Source organism: Cataglyphis hispanica, chromosome 12, assembly GCF_021464435.1.
Source record: "Cataglyphis hispanica isolate Lineage 1 chromosome 12, ULB_Chis1_1.0, whole genome shotgun sequence".
In the NCBI taxonomy this organism is placed as follows: domain Eukaryota; kingdom Metazoa; phylum Arthropoda; class Insecta; order Hymenoptera; family Formicidae; genus Cataglyphis; species Cataglyphis hispanica.
The window spans coordinates 3,208,605-3,232,884 of NC_065965.1; the positions used below are offsets into that span (position 1 = coordinate 3,208,605).

At 32.2% G+C, this 24,280-nt stretch overlaps 1 protein-coding gene across 1 annotated transcript in view; it reads left to right on the forward strand.

Annotated features, from left to right (window-relative positions):
- The first annotated feature begins 13,209 nt into the window (after nucleotides 1-13,209).
- The window catches only part of LOC126853284 (cell adhesion molecule 2-like), a 35,559-nt gene continuing 24,488 nt past the window's right edge, over nucleotides 13,210-24,280 (forward strand). Inside the window, exon 1 of the mRNA XM_050598885.1 lies at nucleotides 13,210-13,753. Within this exon, the coding sequence (XP_050454842.1) occupies nucleotides 13,693-13,753 (61 nt within the window). The 5' untranslated portion in view covers nucleotides 13,210-13,692. The remainder of the gene's footprint in view (nucleotides 13,754-24,280) is intronic.

The following is a 24,280-nucleotide window of genomic DNA, read 5'->3' on the forward strand; positions in this document are numbered from 1 at the left end:
TACATTAATTCTAATTAAACATTGTTAGATAACTATATATAACAAGATTAAAATATATATAATAATATAATATATTAAAGGATGAATAACCAAAGATAAAATATTTTAATGCTTCAAATTTTCTTTTTTATTTTCAGAAAATTATATTTCTCAATGTTTAAATTTATTAATACATGTATAAAAAATTCCAAGTACAGTAAATCTCTCTCGAGTTCACACAAGAATCTTTGATTTCTTAACTTCTTTAGATCTTTGGGTATTATATTTTGCATCACAGACAATCTATTCATCCCAAAAGGTGCTGCAAGTGTTTTTGTGTCTGATGTAATATTATAACATGAAGAAAGAGAGAAAGAGAGAGATTGTATCCAAGATTATATTCAATGTTAGTCGTCAGATGGAAATAGCGGGCAAATAAACAAAGATGTTAATGCGCTGAGCTGAGGAATTCTTGACGAAACAAAGGCATTCATTTGCAAAGAAATTCTAACCAGTTCATCTACGAAGTAAGAAAAAAAAAGCAAAGAAAAAACTTCTCTCTTTCTCTCTTTCTTTAGGAAATCTCTCCCAAGGGAAACACTATACTCACAAAAATATTAATCGCAAAGCAGAGATAAAAAAGAAATAGTAATATATATAGAAATATTAATATATCAGAGTTAAATACATTCTCTTTCTCAATACCTATTTCTCGATGAATGAAGAAATCTATATAATGTATTATAGCCATCTGCGAGAAATTGGATGGAGATAAAATTTAGCTAAAAATATGATACACATTTATGTATGTATACACGCGTATATTATTGTTATTAGAATATCTGTACAGAGGAGAAAAACTAGGTTTATATTTTGCGTTTACATAGCATAATATTTTAATAAAATTTTGAGCTCAAACAAACTTATTATTTTTATTCTTTCTTTCTTTTTCTCTTCTCTTCTGTCTTGTATCATATGACCAACATATCTATATATATTTCAACATTAAAAGAATAATGCTGAAAAATTAAAAGAATAATTGATATATGGTTAGTTGATATGAAGCACCAATCTACAGATTTTTATTGCAAAACAAGCTCATGCTTTAAATATTTTAAAATAAAAATAGATATATCGACATATTTACGCTCTAATATTGCTCGCAAAGACAGAAATAAAGAACGCTCAGAACAACGGGATTGTTAATATTGCTTGAAGAATCTATCGCGAGAGAAAACGACCATCGCGACAAGCTCGATATTTCGCGATAGCTGACGTTGAGTAAAATGTCTATAGTACTCCAATATTAATAACGAGGGGAAAGTGGAAATATAACGCGAAAAAAAGAAAAGAATAGGGGAATAAGAAATATACTAGTTAATGCAGACTCGAGAGAGACTTGAGAAATTTCTCTCGCGAAACAAAGCCGGTGGTCGTCCTTCCACGACGTCGCTCGACAGAGCTACTTGGACTTCAATAAACGAAAGGGAGAAGACGAAGGAGAAGAGAGATGAATGAAGAGAATTAAGATGAGGGGAGAAAATAGAACAAAGTGGAACGCCGCTCTTCAAGCATTAGCACGTCGTTAACGTGTGCACGGACATTTCCAATTTTCATGTATGATCCTCGCGCGCGCATCTACGAAAAGTTAAACGGGAAAAGTTTCGCCGAGATCTTTCCGAAAGCCGAATACGAAATGCGAGTGAGTGTGTGCGTCTTCGTCAGGCTCGTGTGCGATAAGCAACGAGAAGCAGCTTCGAAGATAAACTGGCAAGATGTGTGTGGGCGCGGTCAGAAATTGCCGAAGATCGAACACTTAGGGGAGGTTTCGGAAATTGCAGACCGACTATACAGAAATATAATATTCGGGAACACTGAATAAGTCCATTATAAGTAAAAAATAAATGAAGAGAAAAAGACTGATAGAAAACGTAGTTAATTATTGCGTCATGAAAATAATTGTATTTATCATTCAGTAGCATACACAATTTTTCTATATCACATAATTTTTTCAAATTATATTTAACAATAAAATATAATATGGTATTTTGGTTTACTGAATGATTATATAGTAGAATTTATTTAAATGTCAATCGTTAATTAGACAATTTAGGAGAACATGTGTCGCATTTTCTATAATAAATAAATTAAATTAATTAATAGATCTATTTTTTCTTTCTTTTTAATTTTTTTTTATTAAAATTTCATCACATAGTTAAGATAAAAATGCATATGAATACTATATGGAGTTCTAAATGTATAATTATTTATAGTAACTGTGAAATTCATTATAATAATTAAAAAATGCATTTTAATTTACATTTAGAATGCTTTTCAATGGTATAGAAAAATAAAATAACAGTAATGAAAGAAATACATGTAGGTAAAATGTAAAACAAAAATAAAATGTAAAATAAAGAGAAATCATACATAAGAAATTATTCAATTATTTTCAACCGAGTTACATTCTTTATGGTTCATGGTTAATTTAACTTTTAATGCAGAGCAGAAATTTATAATATATTATCTCTCGGAATTGAGATAAAATTTATAATATTGTTGTTAAATAAATTTTATTTTTCACGAATCAAATATATCACTGAATCAAAACAATCATTAAAATAAAAAATATGCTAAAGAAATACAATAATAATATCATAATTTTCTCTCTTTTCCCTCATTTTTCTCTCTCTTTCTCTCTAAAAATACTTCATTTAGGTGACCGTGTTATTTCGCGACTTGTAATTTTGTTCCAGCTTCGATCTATCTGTTAAACGAACGTTTCTGTCGTATTATGACTTGTTCGATATAACATGAAATAATAATCCCATGTGCATAATTAAATTTTGCCGTATTATCGAATTGATTATATTCATTGTGCAATAGTGTTCACCACAGTTATGCGTTAGATATATAGCTATTGGAAAGCAATTTTATTTGTATAACGCGCAGATAAATGTTGTTAGAAAAATATAAGCATGAGAAGCAGCATTTATTTTGTCAATACGAGGGGGAAGTATCGCAAGACTTTCTGGAGGCGGAAAAGTATCATCCGAAATAGGAGCAGCGACCGAACGAGCACTTATATACGCAAGTTCGCAAAGTTGGCCATCATCCCGGCGCAAGAATGTTTGCCCTGCTGTGTCTTGAGCCAGAGCCCCATTAAGTACTCGCCTCATCGCCGCAAGCCGCAAGCCGCAGGCTAACTGAAAATTACCGTGCCACTGAAACCCTTAAAACCGTCCAGGATTTACGCTGCCGCGCGATGCTGTAACGTCGTACGAGTAATTACGTAGCAAAATTAAAATAGGGACGTATGCAGACGGGAATTTGACTGTCATCGCGTAACAATTTTCTCCTCGTTTTATTTATGCCGTGCTTTTCTCGCTTGCGTTTCTTTCTTTTATTACCAATTAAGTATTTTACTGTACTCTAACGCACAAAACAAATGCAAGATGAAAAAACGAATTAAATGTATAAATACGTTATACTATATATATATACAAATATTTGTATATATTGTAAAAGCATTTTTAGCATATTTTATTACCATTATTTTAATGCTTTCAGATATGAATGTTATTTTTATTTAGATATTTTATAATTAAAGTAAAAACCTTATTTCTGTCTGTTTTTAATTTTTTCTGTATTGCAAAGCTGCAAATACTTATACTGCTTTCTTTCAATATGCTTAGAGAACAGAATGATCTGACAAGTTACTAATAAGTTTTTCATTTCATTTTTTAAAACAACCAAGTATTATTAAAGGAAAATGAGAAAAGCTATTACATATACTTTTATGAAAAGACATAACGTATTTGCGTGAATAATTTTAATAAAAAATCAAAGAAAAATTTTCAACTTTTTCCACAATGTCAATACAATGCAACCGCACAACAAACAAGGAAACTGCAGGCGTACAAGAGAGATTGATGCCCAGCTAAAGAGCCGAATCCATGCGGAAAGCGGGGCAAACTACTCAACGAGTTCCCCCGATTGGTTAACAAGCTGAATACCCGCCTAACATTTTGGATCGTGATCCGGTCAAGTGAGAGCCCGGTCAAACCATGAGTCGTAAACCGTGGAATTCATCCCGGGCAGCAACTTCTCTTAAATAAGCAATCCCTTTGACGGAATCATACCCTCGAAGCTACATTTTCCCGCAAACTTGCGAATCGACATACGCGGAATAAATCTATCGTGTCGTAACTTCGGTAACAAGCGGGTCATTGTAAGCACGAGAAATTCTGTCCGCTAGCTCTGTTCGCTCAACTAAGCAAAAGGGAATACCAACCAAAGGCTATTGTCCCAAGTACGGGAAACATCGACGACCAACTGATTTTGGCGTTATATCTTAAGTATTCTTCTCGTTCAAATAATCGAAATTTCATACGCACGAATCATACAACACGGGAAAAGAAATTTTCTATTAAATATGTTCCTTAAATTTAAGCGATTTTACTTTCCAAACTATTGCTGTGTATATTGCGTTATCTTCACGTTTTTTATGTATTCAATGGAAAATTTAAATGTTTTAAAAAAGGGTTTAATTTTTAATACCAAAATGTATTTCTCATTTATATAAATATGAGAATTTGCAACTTACATTCAATTTCTGGGGCAATGATGAACTATGTTTAACATTGACTGCAAATTCAAGCACTGCACCTAACTATCTCGTTTTGGCAGGTGTGTCAAAATTTTCTATTCAACCAAGATCTCTACTTAAGTCCGCACTCACGGCTAACCTACGAGGGATTGCATATTCCAACCATAATCTTGCGAACTTGGCTGTTTAGATTTAGTCTAAAGTACGCAGGAAACTTAGTCAAAATACCCTACAAGCATGACGCAATGAAACATTTCAATTTTGCGTTTGCTACAATGTGAACATTAGATAATAAAATCTAATAATATATTGCGATACACAAACAAGATATATAATGTATCACGTAAATAAATTATTTTGATTGTTAAACCTAATTAATTTATGATATTTTAAAATATTAAATTTAATTAAAAATGTCTTTGTTAGTTTAAATTTATTAATTGTCAATTATTCTCACGTCTGTGTCTAAACTGTATTTATTTTTTCCGAACGTGAATTTACCTTCGATTTATCAATCCGATTTAGTTAGCAATGTTAATTTTAGCATATCTTCTATGTGTAGTATATAAAAGAGATACTAGTTCTCATCAACCGCTCTCTTTTTGCATTATTGACAATATTTCCGATTGAAAAGAAATGTCACATAGCGCAGAAAAGGATATTTTATCCAGCTCGAAAGTATATCCAGCTCATTGAAATAGTTATTTGAGCAAATATTTGATCTTTATCAATACGTGAAACCTCCTTTATATCAATTCTCACAGCATCCAGTTTAAAAGCATCGATATTCTAAAACGTCGTGAATACGGTTAATACGTAAATGCTTCGCTTAAAATTCATCTCGGAATATCGGTCTCGCGCTACACCGAGAGAATGGCTGGCAAAATACGCGAGTATAAACATCCCCCGAGTGCGGAATCGTTTATCGCGGCGCGTGACGTATTTTTCCGCCCCCGTTGGTGTTTTCAATTTCGCGCAAAAGCCATTGGCGCAACCGCTCGCCGATAAGACAACACGTGAATAAGCAAACGAGAACAGTTTCTGCCCGCCACGTTCATCGAGCGTTACGTTATCAGCATCAATTTCGAAATATCGGAAATCTTAGCATGTTACAGTCGTGTTTCGCGAAAAAAGGAGGTCGCCGGTTTACCTGAGCTAGAGACAAGCTTTATATACGTCAGCCTTTGGGGGTACGTACGCCGTTACTCGATGTCGTGAGCATATCACGTCTACCTTTTAACTTGGTCCTAACGTACACATACACGCATACATGCCGACATAAACAACTATCGCTCGAGTTTATCTGCAAGGTGTGTGGAGTTCCGCGCGGCAGAATTTTATATCTTTTTTTCCTCCAGTTTTTTTAATCTCGTTCTTAATGAGTATAATCGTCGTAGCCAAGTTGTGGTACGATGTGAAATTAGCGGGTGCTCCCGCAGCGAATGAATCAGCCGAACGATTACGACGGCTGAGTGGCGTTTCGGGGGAGTAACGACTTTGTTACTGCGTCCGATTACTCACGCCTGGTGGAATAATTTTCAAGAGCGTTAAAGAACTAGGAGGGGAGCATGCCGCTGTAAAAGGCGTTTTTGTATGAATATTTTAGAAAAAAAATATATACATTATCATTAAGAAAGATTTTCATATGAATTTCTAATAATTTTTAATAAAATTTTTATAAGTATAAAATTTTTTTAGATTTAACAAACCGCCTATGCGTTTCATAAAACAATTTTAGGATTACTTTCTTTTTTGGCAGAAATATTAAAAAGAATTATGGTTTTTTCGTATACTTTTTACATTAAATATCTTTGCAACAAACAATTTCTTAAATATTTTACAAATTTTTCAAATTTTTGAACTCGGCTTGAGTTTTATCAAAGCATAAAGTGATTCCAAATTTTTTTAAATTAATTTTTCATGAAACAAATTTTTTTAATTTTTTGCTTTCAATATTATTTAATTCGTAATTATTATTTAAAGAATTTTTTACAAAAATATTTGCCAAGAAGATGATTATTAAATGTAGATTTTAAGTTGATTAATAAATTTTCAGATAAGAAGTGCATGCGCGTGTATATAATATATATGAGCAATGAATATAAAATATTTTATATATAGAGCTGATATTTATTACAATTTCTGGTTTTTTATATTAAATTGAATGTTCCAAGCTAGTTTCTGCTAACTAGATGGTCCCCATGTTTCCTTATCTTTCTTTACTTTTTTACTTTCCTTACTGTTTTCCTAATCTAAATTTAAGTATCAAGTTAGCATTTTATATATTAGAGTCATTTAATTAACTTTTTATATAATTTGACAGATCTAATCGGATCTGTAATTGAAAGCATAGAGGATGTGATCCTTAATTATCTCAGATTAGCTAAAGTAAATTGGTTGCTATGTTTCTACATGTATATATATCGTATTGTATGCGACCCGATCAGTCGTTGACTACAAAATCTAAGAACCCTAATTAGCTTCAGAGCGAAATCGTATTTCTACATTTCGAACACTATCAGAAACAGTGTCTTTCATAATGATTTGAAATATCTAGCAATTTATTTTTTACAAAAAAAGGAACTATGAATAAATCTCTTATATAATAGACTATACATATATGATTGTTTATTACGATAATTATAAGTTATTACCAAATTTCTACTTTCATTCACACAACAATCCTTTTTCAATATATTCTTTTATGTATAATATATTATATATCAGATATATATTACAGATCAATATTTTTTGATGAAAGATTTAATTAAACATTTTTCTGGATACAACGTGTGTAATAAATCTCTTTTTTTTTTAAAATAAAAATTGTGATACGAAAGATAGATTTGAAACTTCAGATATTCTATCGTGCATTCCAATATGCTGAATGAGAGATGATTATCGAGTAAAAAAAAGAACTGAAATCATATATTATCAGTTCGAATTAATTGCAATTTTTTAATCGAGAGATTAAAGGGAAAAGAAAGAAAGATTGAACCAAAGTCATTTAGAGAAAGCGCGACTCGTTAAAGAGAGAATCATGATCGAAAAGAAGGATCAGGATGATGTAACGACGGAAAAATGTAGTCAAGAGTAAAATCTTCGGGAGTGATCATCGTCATCATTCATCTCCCAGGGATGTAACGGAAACGCGCATTCGCCTCGCTATCTTAACGGTAGCGAACCTGGTTTACCTAGTCTCGCGCTATCGGTAGAATCCCGCACCAAATGACCCGGGCGTTGAAAGATCACGCCCGGAATCGCGTCGCGTGGCGACGGCAGACGGATATTCGTCGATCGGCGCGTCTTTCAGGTAAAACGATCGCGCCATGCCGAGTCGAGTCGTTATCAGAGCGTTCACGTGCGAGGCGCGCGGCTGATGAATGGTCCCGCTAGCCAAGGTACGGGCCCGTCACGCGAGACGTTATTTATAACCCTACCGAGGCGGAGGTGGAGGCGGAGGAAAGGTTTGTACGTCATCGGGCGAGGCGTGGGACATTCTTTTTTTTTCTTTTTCTTTTTTTTTAAATTCATTTTTTGCGCGCACGTTTGCCTTCCGCGGCGGTTATATCTTTGCGCGATCAGCACCGATGAAATAAGCTCATATCCGATATACGTCGCGATGCGTATCGCGTCGGTATCGCCGTCTTCACGAATTGAATTCGCGCAAGCATACAATCTAATGGAAACAATCTAATGAAAAAGAAATAAGAGAGAAAGAGAGACAGAGAGAAAGAGAGAGAGAGAGAGAGAGAGAAATTAATTGGACACGTACTCTGTCCTTCCTTCATGATTAACGCCAATGGCCAGCCAACAAACGAAAATATGCCTGCCAGCCGCGCGGTCGCGCTGTGCTTATCCTCGCAGTGTGCAAACGTTTAATTATTTACCGATAATGACGGCAAATTGAGGGCGTCGATTCGCTCGCCAAATGGCTTCCGATATAAATCTCGCTTTGATTACGTACGCTTTCTTCATTAGCGCATGTCGAGCTAAATAAAATATATCACTTTGTAAATAGCGTTTGAGAAGAAATTTGGAATAATCGTTAACATTGTTTTTTTATGGAAAGATTAACACTATTTTTTGATCTATATTATATTTGAGAGATATAAAAGACAAATTATTTTAAATCGTTGCAGTGTGCATGTTTCATATAGATATAGATGAATGAATATAATATGTATATATGCATAGTGAGATAAAACTAAATTAAATTAAAATTATTGGGCATAAACATATAATGCAACAGATCAGAATATATTGAAAATCTATTAAGGATTATATACAAAAAAATTATTTGCGTTTTTTTACTGTATAATATATATCACAATTACTTGAGATTATCTCTTTATTTGATAATTAATTTACAAACTTGATTTGTAAATTAATAAAAATGTTTGACAAGCAGAATAACAAGAGAACATATATTTATCTTATGAGATTAATAATGTCAGTAGTTGTGTATGTGCGGATTTCAACATTTTAATGTCTAACATACGCTAATATTACATGATCTTTTAGACTTATTCAGAATACCAAGTATTTATGTCGACATGTAAAATAAAGATGTAAATTAATATTCAATGTCTCCGTGCTGACTTTATTATGGACGTCCAAATATTTACTAAGGTTCTAGAAATGTTGCCGATCTATACGCATTCATTATGCATTATACACCATCCCAAATACGACTTACTGCTATAGGTCGAAAAACCGAGTTATAAACAAGATACTAAAACGAAGAACAAGTGATCCACTGCACGGTTAACTGTTTCAGTACCAAGAGAGAGAGAGAGAGAGAGAGAGAGTTCTGTTTCTTTTTCTTTTTATTTATTAATTAAACAAAGAAACTTTAAATAAAAAAATACAAATTTATGATAAATCATATTCCATATATATATGATTTTTTATATTTCTCGCCAAAATTTTTGGATGCAACACTTATAAAATTTAAATTATTAATTATGTGACCAAAATAACGAGATAATTTATTGGCATTTTTTGAATCTATATCATATAAATAATAAATAGAAAATAACAATAAAAAAAGAAAAAATAAATATATTAGTTTTTTTTTTTTTTTAATAAACGGTCATAATTTTTTTACATACTGTATACAATATATTTTTATTTTTTTAGTAAAAAAACATAAATAAAATATTAAATTTTGTAAATTATAACTTAAAACAAAGATAAGGACATAATAATATGGAATAATGTTAAAGACATATGTTTGTGTCTTACGGCATAAAAATCTGTCCACGATTGGGAAGACTAACGATTGTTACACACGGGATTCGGAATGACAGAATTTCCATCCGCGCCAAGCGGAAGTAAAAGTTTTACCGCGTTTCCACCGTGAAAAAGCGCTATCGAGGGAAATGGTGGCCGGCTGTGTTCGGCTGATTACTGCTGGCAGCTTAAAAGCGATGATACATACAAACGTAAATCAAACGATGAAGTATTTTCAATGTGTACTACCTCCTGCCATTCCTCTTTCTCTCTCCCCCAGTTCGACCGTGTTAAGTCGCGTCGAATAACGGGGAGGTAGGAAAATCTCTCCCGCAATATTTACTTCCATTTTGTCGCGACGCAGTAAACCGGTTAAAAGTTTTGAATCGCGGCAAATTTACGCGTAAATCGGGTGCACGTTCCATATAAACAAATGTTGGATTTGCACTTTAACATTTAGACAGTAAATCTGTATTTTTACAATATGGGCAAAACGAGAAATTTGTCCGCTAATATGTTATCCGTACAATTGTGGCAGATTCCAGTTTTATTGTGTTTTTATTTAAATAAAAATAGAAAATATGGTGAAGAATAGTATCCATTTAATATGTTTAATTATATCTTTTTCTCAAATTGTGTATTTTTTTAATAATAGAATTGAAACTTTTAATTATTCTACAACTCTTGAATTTTTATAAAATTTTATAATAAAACATAAACCTGATCATCCATTAATATAAATTGTCACATTCCCTCGTGTATTATAAGTATTTCATTAAAAATACATTTAATTATCGTTATTATTAGATATAATAAATATAGTAAACATATTTTATAATTTAATAATCTTTTTTTTTTATAATAATAATATTTTTTGATCAAATTGTTTCTTAAAGATTAATTGACCGTTAAATGTAAAATTCTGATAGATGCACGAATTAATTAATGTCAGAGTAAAATGTTTCAGAGAATAAAACTTGTCTTAATTTAAATCATATATCTATTATATAATATTATTCTGTAATAAAAATTTATGTGCCGGTTTTTTCCAACATGACTTTACCACGTAAAAATAACGCCCGTCACGACTGCTGGTCGATATAGTCAGCGAAATAAAAATACGAGCAATTTTCAAAATTACCAATAACACTTTCGTGCAAAAAGTTCATGCACCGTTGACATACATACTTTGTGGCTGATGTATCTACCCGTATCAATCTAATCCCTGATAGTATGATTAGTTTCACCAATCCTCTTGCGCGTAGCATTATGCTTTTTACAAAACAGATGACATTCCATCAGTGACATTTTATTTACCTAAACCTTTAAAACAATAAAATTTTTATTTAATCCAGTAGTTATAATTATAATATGTGCATTTCTTCTTTAAAATATTATATTAATTACATGTATATTGCATGCATAAAGATGAAATACTGAATTATGAAACAACAATATTCGCTTAATATTAATAACATGGAATATGTATCACAATCAATTATATACAACGCGTTAATTATATACAAATTATATAGAACAATATAAATAATAAAAAAAAAATACTAGAAAAAATATATTTTTTTGTATGTCGACCAACATTTGTGTTTTGATGATCTGCGATGGGATCTGCACGTTTCGCGCAGATCGTATCGGCTTTTTAAAGATGCTTCGAAAGTTTTATAGTATTTGTATTTCTGGAACGTTTTCTTCACATTATCTGTTCCTTTATAATTCGTATACCTTTTACCTTTAGTCGTTTTGCGGGAGTCTATGATACTTTCTATTCCCGAATCAAGATAATTTCAGATCTTGCTATTCATAAGTATTTCAGAAGAATATAAATAAAGTACGGGAAAGAAATACGGAAGACTGAAAATGATAAATATAATGATAAATATAAAAAAAAAGATTTTTCAAATAATAAGATGAATATTTATTATTATTGAAGTTATTACTATTATTAAAAATTATTTTTGCGTTATAATTTGGAACTAACTTTTTGCTTTAGATAATTAAATTTCGCGTTTTTTCTGGAAAGGAAAGATCTAGGACCTGACAGTGTCAAAGGTCCTCCATATTCGTGATATTGGATTGACAAGTACGTGAAGAGTAAATCTTTAAGCTCATCACAATGTCTCTAAGAGTATCGTAGATTTCGTACCTTGATTCTGTACTCCTTGCACGCCTTGCCACAGTTTCTGTCCGTGACACACAGTCCCGACGTCCTGAGGATAAGAAGAAAGGGTGAAAAGAGAGAGAGAGAGAGAGAGGGGGAAGGAGAGAGAGAAATGATGAGGAAGAAGAGGGAGAGAGAAAGAGAGAGGTTTCCTTTACACATACACGCATATAAGTGTATGAGTGTGCGTACACCCTTCTGGACGAATGTTTGTGTGTGTCGATGTGGAAAGAGAGGGAGAGTATATGTGCATCGGTGTAAATGCTTATGTGTGTGCGTGTGCATCCGCGGACCCTCTGCGCGCCTCCGTCGTCACAGGGGGTGGATCGGAAACGCGCATGCTCCCACGGCCGAGAATCTCCCCAGTCAGGGTAAATCTGCCACCGAAACAAGACGTGCGTGCGTGCCGTTATGCTATATACAATGTCGCGTACGCGAACGATCGCCGTGACGATTTCTTAAAAAAGTACCCGCGTGTAACTGCTCGCGAGGCCGAAACATCGACATGGAAAGCCGCGGCGGTTGGAGTTCCGAATTGTTTATCGAAATGTAAAATCGATGCGCAGAGAGAGAGAAAGAGGGAAGGAGGCGGAATTTTGAGACGCTGAGGAACAGAAATAAAAGGAAACTTAAGAGGCCGCAACATCCGAGAAACATTTTTCAATCAATGAATTATTAAAAAGTGATTTAATATACAAAAAAAAGGAGAGTTGATCAATGGATGCGATTTTGTGGTGAACGGAGAATCTTTTTGCGATCAAACCGCTGATTGCGCGATTTCGAACACTTTCGAACGGAGTGACGGAGCGAGAGCGAAGAAGAGACGTCCGGGAGTAATTTTCAAGCTGACAAGTCTCCGCGCGATCGATCGATTGCTCCGAACGAGATTCATCGCAGCGTCGATCGTCGGGATTTCGTTGCTTCGATCGGGAAGTATCTCTGATTATGTGGACTCTTACGAATCCACGGCGATTTTTCATTCTCAGGATTCTCCGCACGACAATGAAAAGTTCGCGCGTTCGCGCGATGGAAACTGGGACCGTCCTGTGAAAGACCTGTTCGATGATCGTGAACGGGAAATTTTCAAAATTCGCGTAAGTGTAACGCGGAACGAAGTTTCTCGGAGCAACTGCAAAAATTTACGAATTGTTTCGGGAATCCGAGAAGATTCAAACTCTCCTCCTTGCGCGGAGGAACGCGAGGACTTTATCCGACGATATAGCTGAAAAGTTTCGCAGGATACGCCGCCCATCAAAAGTTTTGCCATAATCATTTTCGCGCGCGTTATTGTCTACATAGTCACTATTATAGGAGATACCACTTTGTGTGAAAGATCGACGTATAAAGATCACGCGCGACGGACCGGGCTCTGTATCTTGTGGCAGATTCCAAACCGCCAGCTGTCGCGATAATTTATCCTCCTTTGTAATCGAGCGATTTGCGGAGGAAGGATTGATATCTTGAACTGAATTGCAAGTCGTGTCGGCTTTTTATTTAGTTTTCGAAACGTTTGGATGCAATTGTGAACTGTGTGTGTTAATTAGCGTGCAAGAGTCAGAAAGAGACGAGTGATAAGACGCCGCCTGAGACGGTGTACCATGTCAGTGAGTGGATGGTGATAGTAGCGATTTAGGGAAGAGGATGTGAATCATTTTAGCATTCAAGTGTAAGCGTCTCCCGAATAGTCGCGGAAATGGCTCTGAGATGGCAAGCGAGGCTCTCGATTGCTGCCATACTCTTCATGTGCACAGAAGGTAATTACTCTGCCACTTTCTAATCATCTTGCATGATCTTGCCTACTTGTTTGAGACAAGAAAAGAAGATGACTCGTGACGTGTATTCGCGATATATTAAATGACCATAAGGGAAACGTGAAGAAGTACCTCGGATCATGAAGAAGAAACATGATTAATACCTTGAAATTATTATTATATCGTGTTTGTGCGCAATTACAATTTCAGATCGTAAATGTTTATTAATGATTAAAACATTATCCTATTAAAGTCGTTTTAAATCATTAATAAATTTGTTTCCTTTAACAGAAAAAATTATAAACATGTTAAAGCAACAACGGTTATTGTAAATATGTAAATGATTGTAACTAAATACCGGACATATTATCTTTGCATACTAAGTGGAAAAAAATTACTGTTGACCTTATGTGATAAAAGAAAAACAATAAATTTACAGTTCTATTTTATAAAACATAATTTTTAAATAAATTGATTAATATTAACCAGAAAATAATACGATTGATACAAAAATAATGATGATAAAAGAAGAATAAACAAAATTGGTCTTTTTAGTATAAAAGATACGTATACATGAAGCAGCAAAATGGTATTTCACAACGTAGATAAAATCTCATTTACTATCGTCCACGAAAATTAAGATTCAGTTTAATTACGTTAATTGCAACGCGACATTTGCTGTTCGGAAAGGAAGAGAGATTTACGACTGCCGTTCTAGTCAAAAAGCAAGAGAGAGAAAGGGAGAAAGAGGGATAGGGGAAAGAAATGTAGAGATTTATAGCTCATGTTTGCGCTTCGTAAACGCAGAGGAAGTCGATTGTTTGCTGTTTGCTTGTGATACCCGTACAATTCCTTTACTATGTACGGTCAATGTAAACTGAAAATGGAAAATGATTTATAATTTAAATTTTGTTCGATAGTAGAATAAACAAAAATAAAAATCATCATGAAATGAGATGGAATGGAAAAAAATAGGACAAATTACTCGCAATTTATAATAAATGTCCGGAGAAATTAATATTGAAAAATGTAATAATTATATATAATTATGCACATTTATATTATATAATTATTTAATTAGGAAATGTGATACATAAAATATTTTGCATATGTAGGCTTTGAAATTGGAGTCAATGCATTAGTGATGAAGCATTTGGAATAGAACTTTAAATTAAATTAAATTGCGCAAAAGATTAAATTTAAATATACACAACTCTAATAGAGAATATTCAATTATTTACCTATCAAGTTACATATAAATATAATAATTAATTCAAACATTTCATATTGGGTACGTATTGCAAAATTTATAATGTAATTTGACATATGTGATAAATATATGTATTATTATATTTGGAACAAATATAAAATAAAAAGAAATTAATAGCTTTTATTATAATGTAATTTTGACATATCAAATATATAATAGAAATCATTACAATTATTTTAAATTACATAATTTTAGGATGTTATTTAATTGTTACCAATGTTTGATATGTTACATAATGCCAGAAAGATGTGTTAAGTGCTTGTGTATGTGATATATAAAGCGACGAGAATAATATATAAGTATATATATAATTCGCGTCGTTTCGCCGATTAATTAAAATGATTAATGAATCGTCTCATAAAGAAAGGAAGAGACCGTTTAATTACGACACAAATGAAGATAATGAGATAACATCACATATTATGTAAAAGATATAAATTATTATCAACTATAAAAAGCTCTAAAAATTATATAGACACGAAAAGACTCATTATTGAACTAATTTCATGTATATGGCAAATTATTTTCTTTACTTTATTTGGAATAGTAGAATATACTGCGTTCATTAAACATATACACACACACACACACACACACAGAAATTGCTTAAAGAAATATAAGTCAGAGTTTATATTTTGATTTTATTATTTTTAATTTTAGATTATATATAAACTAAAAAATTGAATTTTTAAAATTTATTATATAACTTTGCTCGTGTGCGTGTAATTATTATACATATATCTGCTTTTAATTTTTCAAAAAAATCTAATTTAATTAAAAATATTTTCTTTTCTTTAATAATAACAAAGAGTTTGAAACATTTATTTCCTTTTTGAAATGTGCATATGTGTGTTATAATTAAATAGAATAAACAACACATACATAAGTCGTTTTTTCGAATACATCTTTCATTATTCATATGTAATTAAATAATTAAAAATAATATTGATATTTATTATAAATATTAAAAATATAACAATATTAAAAAAGTTAAAATGCAAGACAACACTGAGATACATTAATTAAAGTTATAAAAAAATGAATCTTTGTTGTTCGTAATCTCATTTCATAGGTTCTATCAAAATAAAGCTTTCTTTATACAGCGAGAATATAATTATCTACTAATTCTGACAAAAAAGCGCAGTGACGTCAATAAATTTTAATCTATAAAAAATTTCTCTCTAAAAATATTCTGAGATAATTGTTTATTTTAGTTAATTGCTAAACTTAATTTAAAAACTCATAAAAACGTTTTTATTTGAGAAAAAGTAAATCTCTCTTGTTTTTATATGATTTTATAAAAATATAATTTTAACTTTACAAAATAAAATATTTTTCATATCCTAAATTTTTATTTGTATATGTAAATGTGTGTATATAATATATCACTATATTTTTTTATTTTTAAGTAAAAGATTGCAACGATTGAGAGGTCATTATTTGTACTTTTCTAGAAAATTTAATAAAAATAATTTGTCTATTTATCTCATTATATCATTTATTAACAAGATAGAAGATAGGTATTTGTTAGAAAAATAAACTGTAGACGTTAATGAACTAGTTAACATGCCACACGACATTTATCGTGCACGAGAAATATCGGGATCACGTACCGCACACCCTGCGACTTGTCGTAGCGCAGGGCGGTCGTAGGAAATAATGGAATGGTACTTGGCGGCGTGAAAGGAGTTACTCAATTGAATCCACGATATCGGGCGATAAAACGGTACAGCTAATGGAATTACATCGGCGCGCTTGCATGCGTGCGACGCAAATTTATCGCATGCATTATTCATAACTCGGCCCAAGTCGACCGATGCCGTCAGCGATGGTGCTCGCGCGTCCCATAAGTAAAACGCTTCTCTTCCTTTTGAATACATATATGTATATATATATATATATATATATATATATATATATATATATATCGATGTATACATGTATCGATCTCGCACAGGAAGAATATCACGCGACATATATTGATCATTGGAATATTACATGGTACGCATGATGCAAAAAGTCGCCCGAGAAGCCTCCCCGAGCGAGTTAGAATGTCGTCATCGTTGTCGTCGTCGCTGTCATCCTCGTCGTCGTGCCGTTATATTTCATAGCCTCGCTTCACACCTCGTTTGCGCCATTGTCGTTCTAGACGAACAACTTTCGCAATTTCATTCGACGCCACGGACTGCGACAAGGACTTGGCGCGCGAACTTGGCCCAGGTAAATTAAACGCTTGTCTCCGTTCGCGATGCCTAGCTCGGCGATCTTCAGTCGCGCTAGAGGACCTCGGAAATTCAAGCAATTACCATCGCTTCGGGTGCAAGATGATAAAAGGCGAGTGTCACCGAGAGAAAAGTAGCACGAGTCAAAATAGACCGAAATGGACAAACAAAAGTGCGGGAATGTCAAAAATTTAGCAGGACAGGTATTGAAACCGATATAATTTCGATGAGTTCGATTTTCCATGTCGCAGAGAAATTAACAGAAGTATGCTTTAAACTACTATCGCGTTTCTATTCCGTCATTAAAAAAAAAAACATAGAAATTATTATTAGATTTATAGTCCATGTCTGAACTCAATAATAGCATAAATTTTAAGAATATAATATCTAATTTGGGACGAAAAATCTGTGTGTGTGTGTGTGTGTGAATGTATCTGTGATCTTTATTTTTGGTTTCCAAATATTTGTTTATCATCGATCTTAATGTCAGCAATGCTTTAAACATATATGTGTGCACCATGTTCTTTATTCTTTAATTTATCAAAATTGAGATTTTTACAAGGAATATTAATAGTTTACAAACTATATATATAAATAACGGAAAATGTTAAAGATTCTTATAAATTTTTATGAATATCAATTTTGTATGTGTAATATAAATTTAACTAGACTATATTTTGTGACAGAATTTTATAACTTGAAGTTTAATTGGAAAAATATCTAAGGCCGAATGTTAAAAAGTTGCGGTCAAATTATTATTGCGAAAACTTTATTGATCGAATTTTACAAGATTTGTAAAAATATGTATAGAAACTGTGCGTATTTTATATCACACAAGCTTCCTGTTTTTGTACAGTTTATAGCTTCTTCTACATATAAGGCATAAAATTTGTCGGCACGTTCATTACAATCTTTGGAACTTCCGCTTCGTTGTTCTAAGCGGGCTAAAACATGCTAATTGGGTAAGACGTTGCGAGATAGTCATCGTAGGCGAAGGTATTTCGTGTTGGATCTCACGATATTATGGGATCAAGCAAAGTTAATCTTCTGGAAACGCACCCGTGGTTTAACAGATTTACGCTCGGCAAACATTTCAAGAGATTTCCAGATTCTCACGAAAGGATTGCTAAAAGGGACTAAGAAGGTTTTACGCAAGATTTCAAGGATGCTGTAAAAAGTACACAATGGCTTTATAAACAGTTTACATGTGTCTTAATTTAAGATGGCAAGATCTTTAATTTAAAAATGTTTTATGGGAGAGAGAGAGAGAAAATGAGAAGGAAAGCAAATTTGCAAAAATGTAATAGATGTACTTTGACTGTTTGAAATATACATGCGTCAAAGAGGCTTTGAAAAAGATCTTTCTCTCTTTCTCTCATAAATAGTTCGCGCAAATTATTTTTATACAAATTTTTAACAAACATTTTTAAAGCGTATACGTTTTTCTGTCTATTTCCTTTATCTATATTTCAGTTAAAGAGACTGTATTGAATATATAGAGAAATCATATCTTTTTACACTAGGAAGTTTGTATAATGATACAGTTTTCTATTTTATTCTTTGCAAACCTCTTGCAAATCCTAAACTTTTGACGGTTGTTAGCCAAATGCGTACCAAAAGTCTCCGCAAATAATGTTTGCATTATCATTTTCACGGAGCTTTGAAAAGCTTATAAAAACTTCAGGCATTTCAGAGTCAGTAGATAGTTTAAATAAACTTTTGAATATCTTGCAGTTTTCTTTTTATTTCTCTTTTTTCCTTTCAATGCACTACTATTTCAAAATGAAACGCGCTTTTTATCGTGAGTATTCTTAGAATATTTGCTTACTCTGCTCTCACTATTCATGCAAATTAAAAACAAGTCAGAACACATGCTTTTGCAGAAATACGATGCGTTTCATCGAGTTCGCAAACATGTCAGATATTTCTATTTTTCTCGTACAGAATATATATTACAGAATATATTATATATTCTGTACAAGAATATTTATAAAATATATAATATTTGAAATTATTATTTATCTTTAAAAATCTTATTACATCAAAAACGATTTGTTGTTTGTATTATTATTAGATTAATGATAAACTCGCATGTTATCATTAAATGCCATGAAATAACATGTTGATATAGGCGTCGCGCCAATGTTAAGATTAAATTTACGGGATAAACACCGTTGTACATTAAGCATTAATAATGCATGATAGCGATATTTCCTTTTGCATACGCATCGTGCATGTTTTGCGAGAGAAAGATAGAAAGAGAGTGATTGATGTCACACACCCAGCGCTAATATATACGCTAATTACCGCAATATTCTACAAAGCAACTTTACCCTAGTTAGCATCTCGATACGTCGCGGATACAACGACGAGAAAATACGGCTTATACAGCTCTATAGACGATTCGCGTTTGCTTCTAGTGGTTGACCGTGTATGCCATCAGTCGTGAGAAGGCGAGTCATTGACCCGCAGTACTTGAACCTGCAATAAAAGCGACGTGCGTGTGGCTTATCGATAGATATATACGTATATATACGTACATATGTACGGGGAAAAAATTTCACCGTGAACATGGAAAATGTAGATGCGTTGTAATAGTTTGAGGTATCTCAGTATGTCTCAGTTCAGTTCAGAAAAAAATGGACTACATAATTTATTTTGCGCGATATATGATGATATTTTAAGCCAAGTTGCACTCATAATCAGAGATGAAAAAATCTAGCTTGAATTTACGAGCATTCTTTTGCAAAGATTTCAAAACTAATACTTTTAAACATTCAGAAATTTATATAAATAAATTTCTTTAAATCTATTTTAATTAATTTATTTTTTATAATAAAATTATTATTCTAGTATTTTTAATAAATTAATTATTTCTGTTGCATCTTGCGTTTTACTATTTTTATTTATTTCAATTTTAATATTTTATATGTTATTATATCTTGATCATTGTTATATAAAAGAGAAATGCTGGACATATACAATAAATAATAATAATTTAACTATAAAGAAATTGACTGGAATATTTAAAAAGAATCTGTTCAAATTTAAGGTTACTAATTGTGGATCATATATATTTGTAGATTGGTTGTATGCCAAATGAAAGTATATGCATATATTGGATTTCTCATGTAAATTGAGCCTTCGGAAAAATTCATATCGTAAATTATTCCTTTGGCACTCTCCAGACATCTGATCTCACCATGACTGTAATCAAAGCCGCAACCGACATTAGTTATCGATGAAAGAGCATGCTTTGACATATAACCCAAGATCAATACATCTGCAAATAGAAATATCTAGCCACAATTCATTCAGATTATAATCAGAAATCTATTTTTAACCATTTTTAAACTTACTTAAAAGCGTTTAAGCTTTTATAATTATTAACAATATTCTTTCTAATATAATGATAAAAATTATAAAATCAAATTTCAAATTAACATTTATGAGAGGTATCATTTTCTAAATCATACAAATTGAGAAAATCATATTTTGTGTAAAGTATTAATTATATTTTCAGAAAAACATTACATTTCTCTCTCTCTCTCTCTCTCTCACACACACACACACACACACACACACTCAAAAATTACGGTCACTCTCTAAAGCCGGATCTCAAACTGATTGATCGCGACATAATTTAGTTAAAATTGCGAGATAAATCGCAAATACACAGTGAAACACCGTAACAAATAAGTGAAATTAGCTTCTCTAAGAATTGAAAATGGAAAATTAGTGACAAGGGACCCTTTCTATCTCACGACTCTCGAACTTATGACTGTCATGTTATATCAATCTTTCTCTCTCTCTCTCTCTCTTTTCTTTTTTTCTATTTTGGTGGAAAGATTGTTATAGTCTCTCAGCGGTGCACTTTTGCAGGCGTGGTATGTTTCGAACTGTCTTGTGGAAGCACAAAACTTTCAGGCCACGTATCTCATCTTATTATACCGGCTTGTCGCCGCGGAGCTTGCGGCGCGCTCGTTCCGGAAAATATGACCCGACGTCGTTCGAAAGAGAGATCGGGCCCCCGTTCCTTCTCTATCTCGGCGATAAATCGAAATTTCCTGCTTCCCCGCTGTTCCGAGTAACCGAGCAACTCGGATCTTGCTACCAGTTTTCTCGTTGTATAGAGCAATGCTCTCGCCATGTAGCTTCGCAATATTAAATTTTAACGAGAGACACTTTTATCGACTCGAAAGTCGATATTTTCTTTGCAAAAATTCGATGGCAGTTCATTATTCTCAATATTTAATATGTTCGCGATTCAGTTTTCGATAAAATCAACGTTAAAACAAAATCGGATAAAACTAACTTGAAAAACGAGATTTTATGACCTATTTACACATTATTGAAAATTAATTAACGAGATATTTTTAACTTACTTTAATTTACTTTTAGTTTTCAGTATGAGAATTATGAACGTTACATATTTTTTCACGATAAATAATTTTTCCATAAAATTTTATTGCAAGAATTTTCTATAATTATTATAATTATTATTTATAAAAAAATTTTATTAATGAACACTATTAATAAGACTTGTAGAAATAAGGCTTCCAATTATTATTAACGCTGTTGTCATTAATAAATTCCTTTCAAAAATGTATAAAGTTTCTTATAAACATAATCGCTCTTACAATATCATAATGAAACACATTTTCATTTTTAATTTATTGCAATGTTAATGTTAAATAAATCTTTTAATATATGAATCAATCTTCTTTGTCACGATGTCATCATTAGAGCATCACATACCCATACGTATGTCTGTACACGTACCTAAAATAGGAAACGTAAAGTTAATTATTATTAATTGCAAAATAATAATTATGTAAATAAATGGAAATTTCAGGAAACATTAATTCAAAAAATAATTTTATTGAAATTTTAATAACACCGATTTATCACTAAAACATTTTTGTATATTTTATAATACATTAGTAAAAAGTTATCAAAAAATTAATGTATTGTATTTATTTGTCTTTATCCAAACAAGCGGTACGTTGAATATTATTGCCATTTACAGAAGAGCTATGGATTATTATAGTCAAAGGCCAAATTCAATTAAACAAATGATATAAGTTTAATCGCGAAGATATGATAAGAATAATTAAGCAGTTCCAGTTCAGATAAAGATATTTCTGTCTTACTTCAACGAGTAACGATACCAGTTCTTTGAATAAGTCTACTATACTGTCTAGAAGTTTACGCAAACGAGAAAGGTTGTTCCTCTCCCGCGATTGAAGCAAAACTTTATTAATTAAGTAGTACTAGTATAAAACTGTCGAAAAGATTATTCCTCAAGTTTAAGATGTGTGTTTAGGTGTATGTGGCTTTCATTTATATAAATTCGTGGTAAAGATCATGAATACAGACAAAGGATAACAATTTGTTCATAAAATTTCGTATTGCATTATTAAAAATTTAGAATAAACGTCAAATAAATGTTTAAAAATTTTTTTTTTTTTTTTTTTTTTAATAGAATTATTGTGAAAAAATATAAGTTCAGAGGAATATCACACATAATCTTATATAAAGTAAAATATTTTAAAAATATAATAAATATACTATATAAATATTATTTTCTTATGATATCTTTTTGTTATATTGTCGATATAAAATAATATAAAAATTAAATATTAAATTTTTAAATTTAAAATATAAAAATATTTTAGGAAATAAATTCGAATAAGAATTTTAAAATTTAATAAACTCTAATAATTAAAAAAAAAAATCGATATTTGCCGTAAACAAATTTAAAAAAAATTGCTAACTCTTAAAAAATTTATTCATGCAGTCATCATATAACAGCAAGATTTTTGCATAAATTTTGCAGCATGTCGTCATATTCTTAGGCTATAATCAATAATTGATTTCTGCAACTATTTTCAGCAAAGATTCAAAATATCTTTAACCGTGTTATTCAACAAATTTAAATCTCGTGATGCTACTACTGTAGGTGAGATATATAAATCTCGATCCGCGATGAGTTTGCAGCGGATTAAGTGGAGCGGAAATCATTTCGCGACGCGGAATGCCGCTGAATCCGGCGTAATCTCTGGAAGAATCATCTTTTTTCGCGCAGCATTGCCAGGCGGATCCTTAATGGAAACCCGAGAATTTCGCGTACGGCGTGAAAAATAATTACCGGCCACTTTATTCTTATTCGAGTTTTTTCCCCGACCGATCTATATATGCGAGACTCCTCTAAAAAGAGATCCTCGACCGGAGTAACCAAATGCGCCCGAGGGCAATACCGAGGCAAGGAACTCCGTGCTTGCAAACTTGTTAGTCGAGCTCTTTCTCTTTTTCTCTCCTTCCCTCTTCTTCGTTCTCTCTCTCTCTCTCTCTCTCTCTCGTTTTATTATTGCGAAAAGTTATTTCAAGGTTCATCATACTTTTCGAGCGCGTGCGAAAGAGGAATAAAATGATTCTAGGATGAAGTCTAGCAGGTAAATTCTCGAGATTGACGGCGCACCTGCCAGCTACTGCAAAGTTCGTAAAAGTAACACTGTTAGGCGCTTGGGCGGCTCGAATCGCGCTCAATTGACTCGATATTTTATATAAAAAAGATGATGGGGCGACATTATACAGCGAGAATACAGGGAAATGCTGAATGCTCGCAAAATAAACCTACCTAAGTGAAAAAGAAAAGAAGGGAATTATTCCAAAGTTTTTAATCCTTTCCAAATCTTGAACAACCAACCGACATATTTTAGGATCATTAAACATTGTTTTCGTATTATAGCCGCTATTTGCATGTGCAATTTTTCATGGGCAAGTTCTTCCGATCGTAGAACACAAAGATTTTATTAACGAGCTGCGTTCCGTCCATCACATGATAATTAATTATGTTTTTATTCCAAACAAACGCTGAGAAGATAAAAGAGTCTTTTGCAAAGTTGCAATAGAAACTCGTGTCTGTATGTAAAATTCATTATATTACAGAATTATAAAGAAAATATATTTTGCAACGATTTAATACATTTGCTAATTATACATGGGACTGTTGAATTACGCCTATATAAATCATCC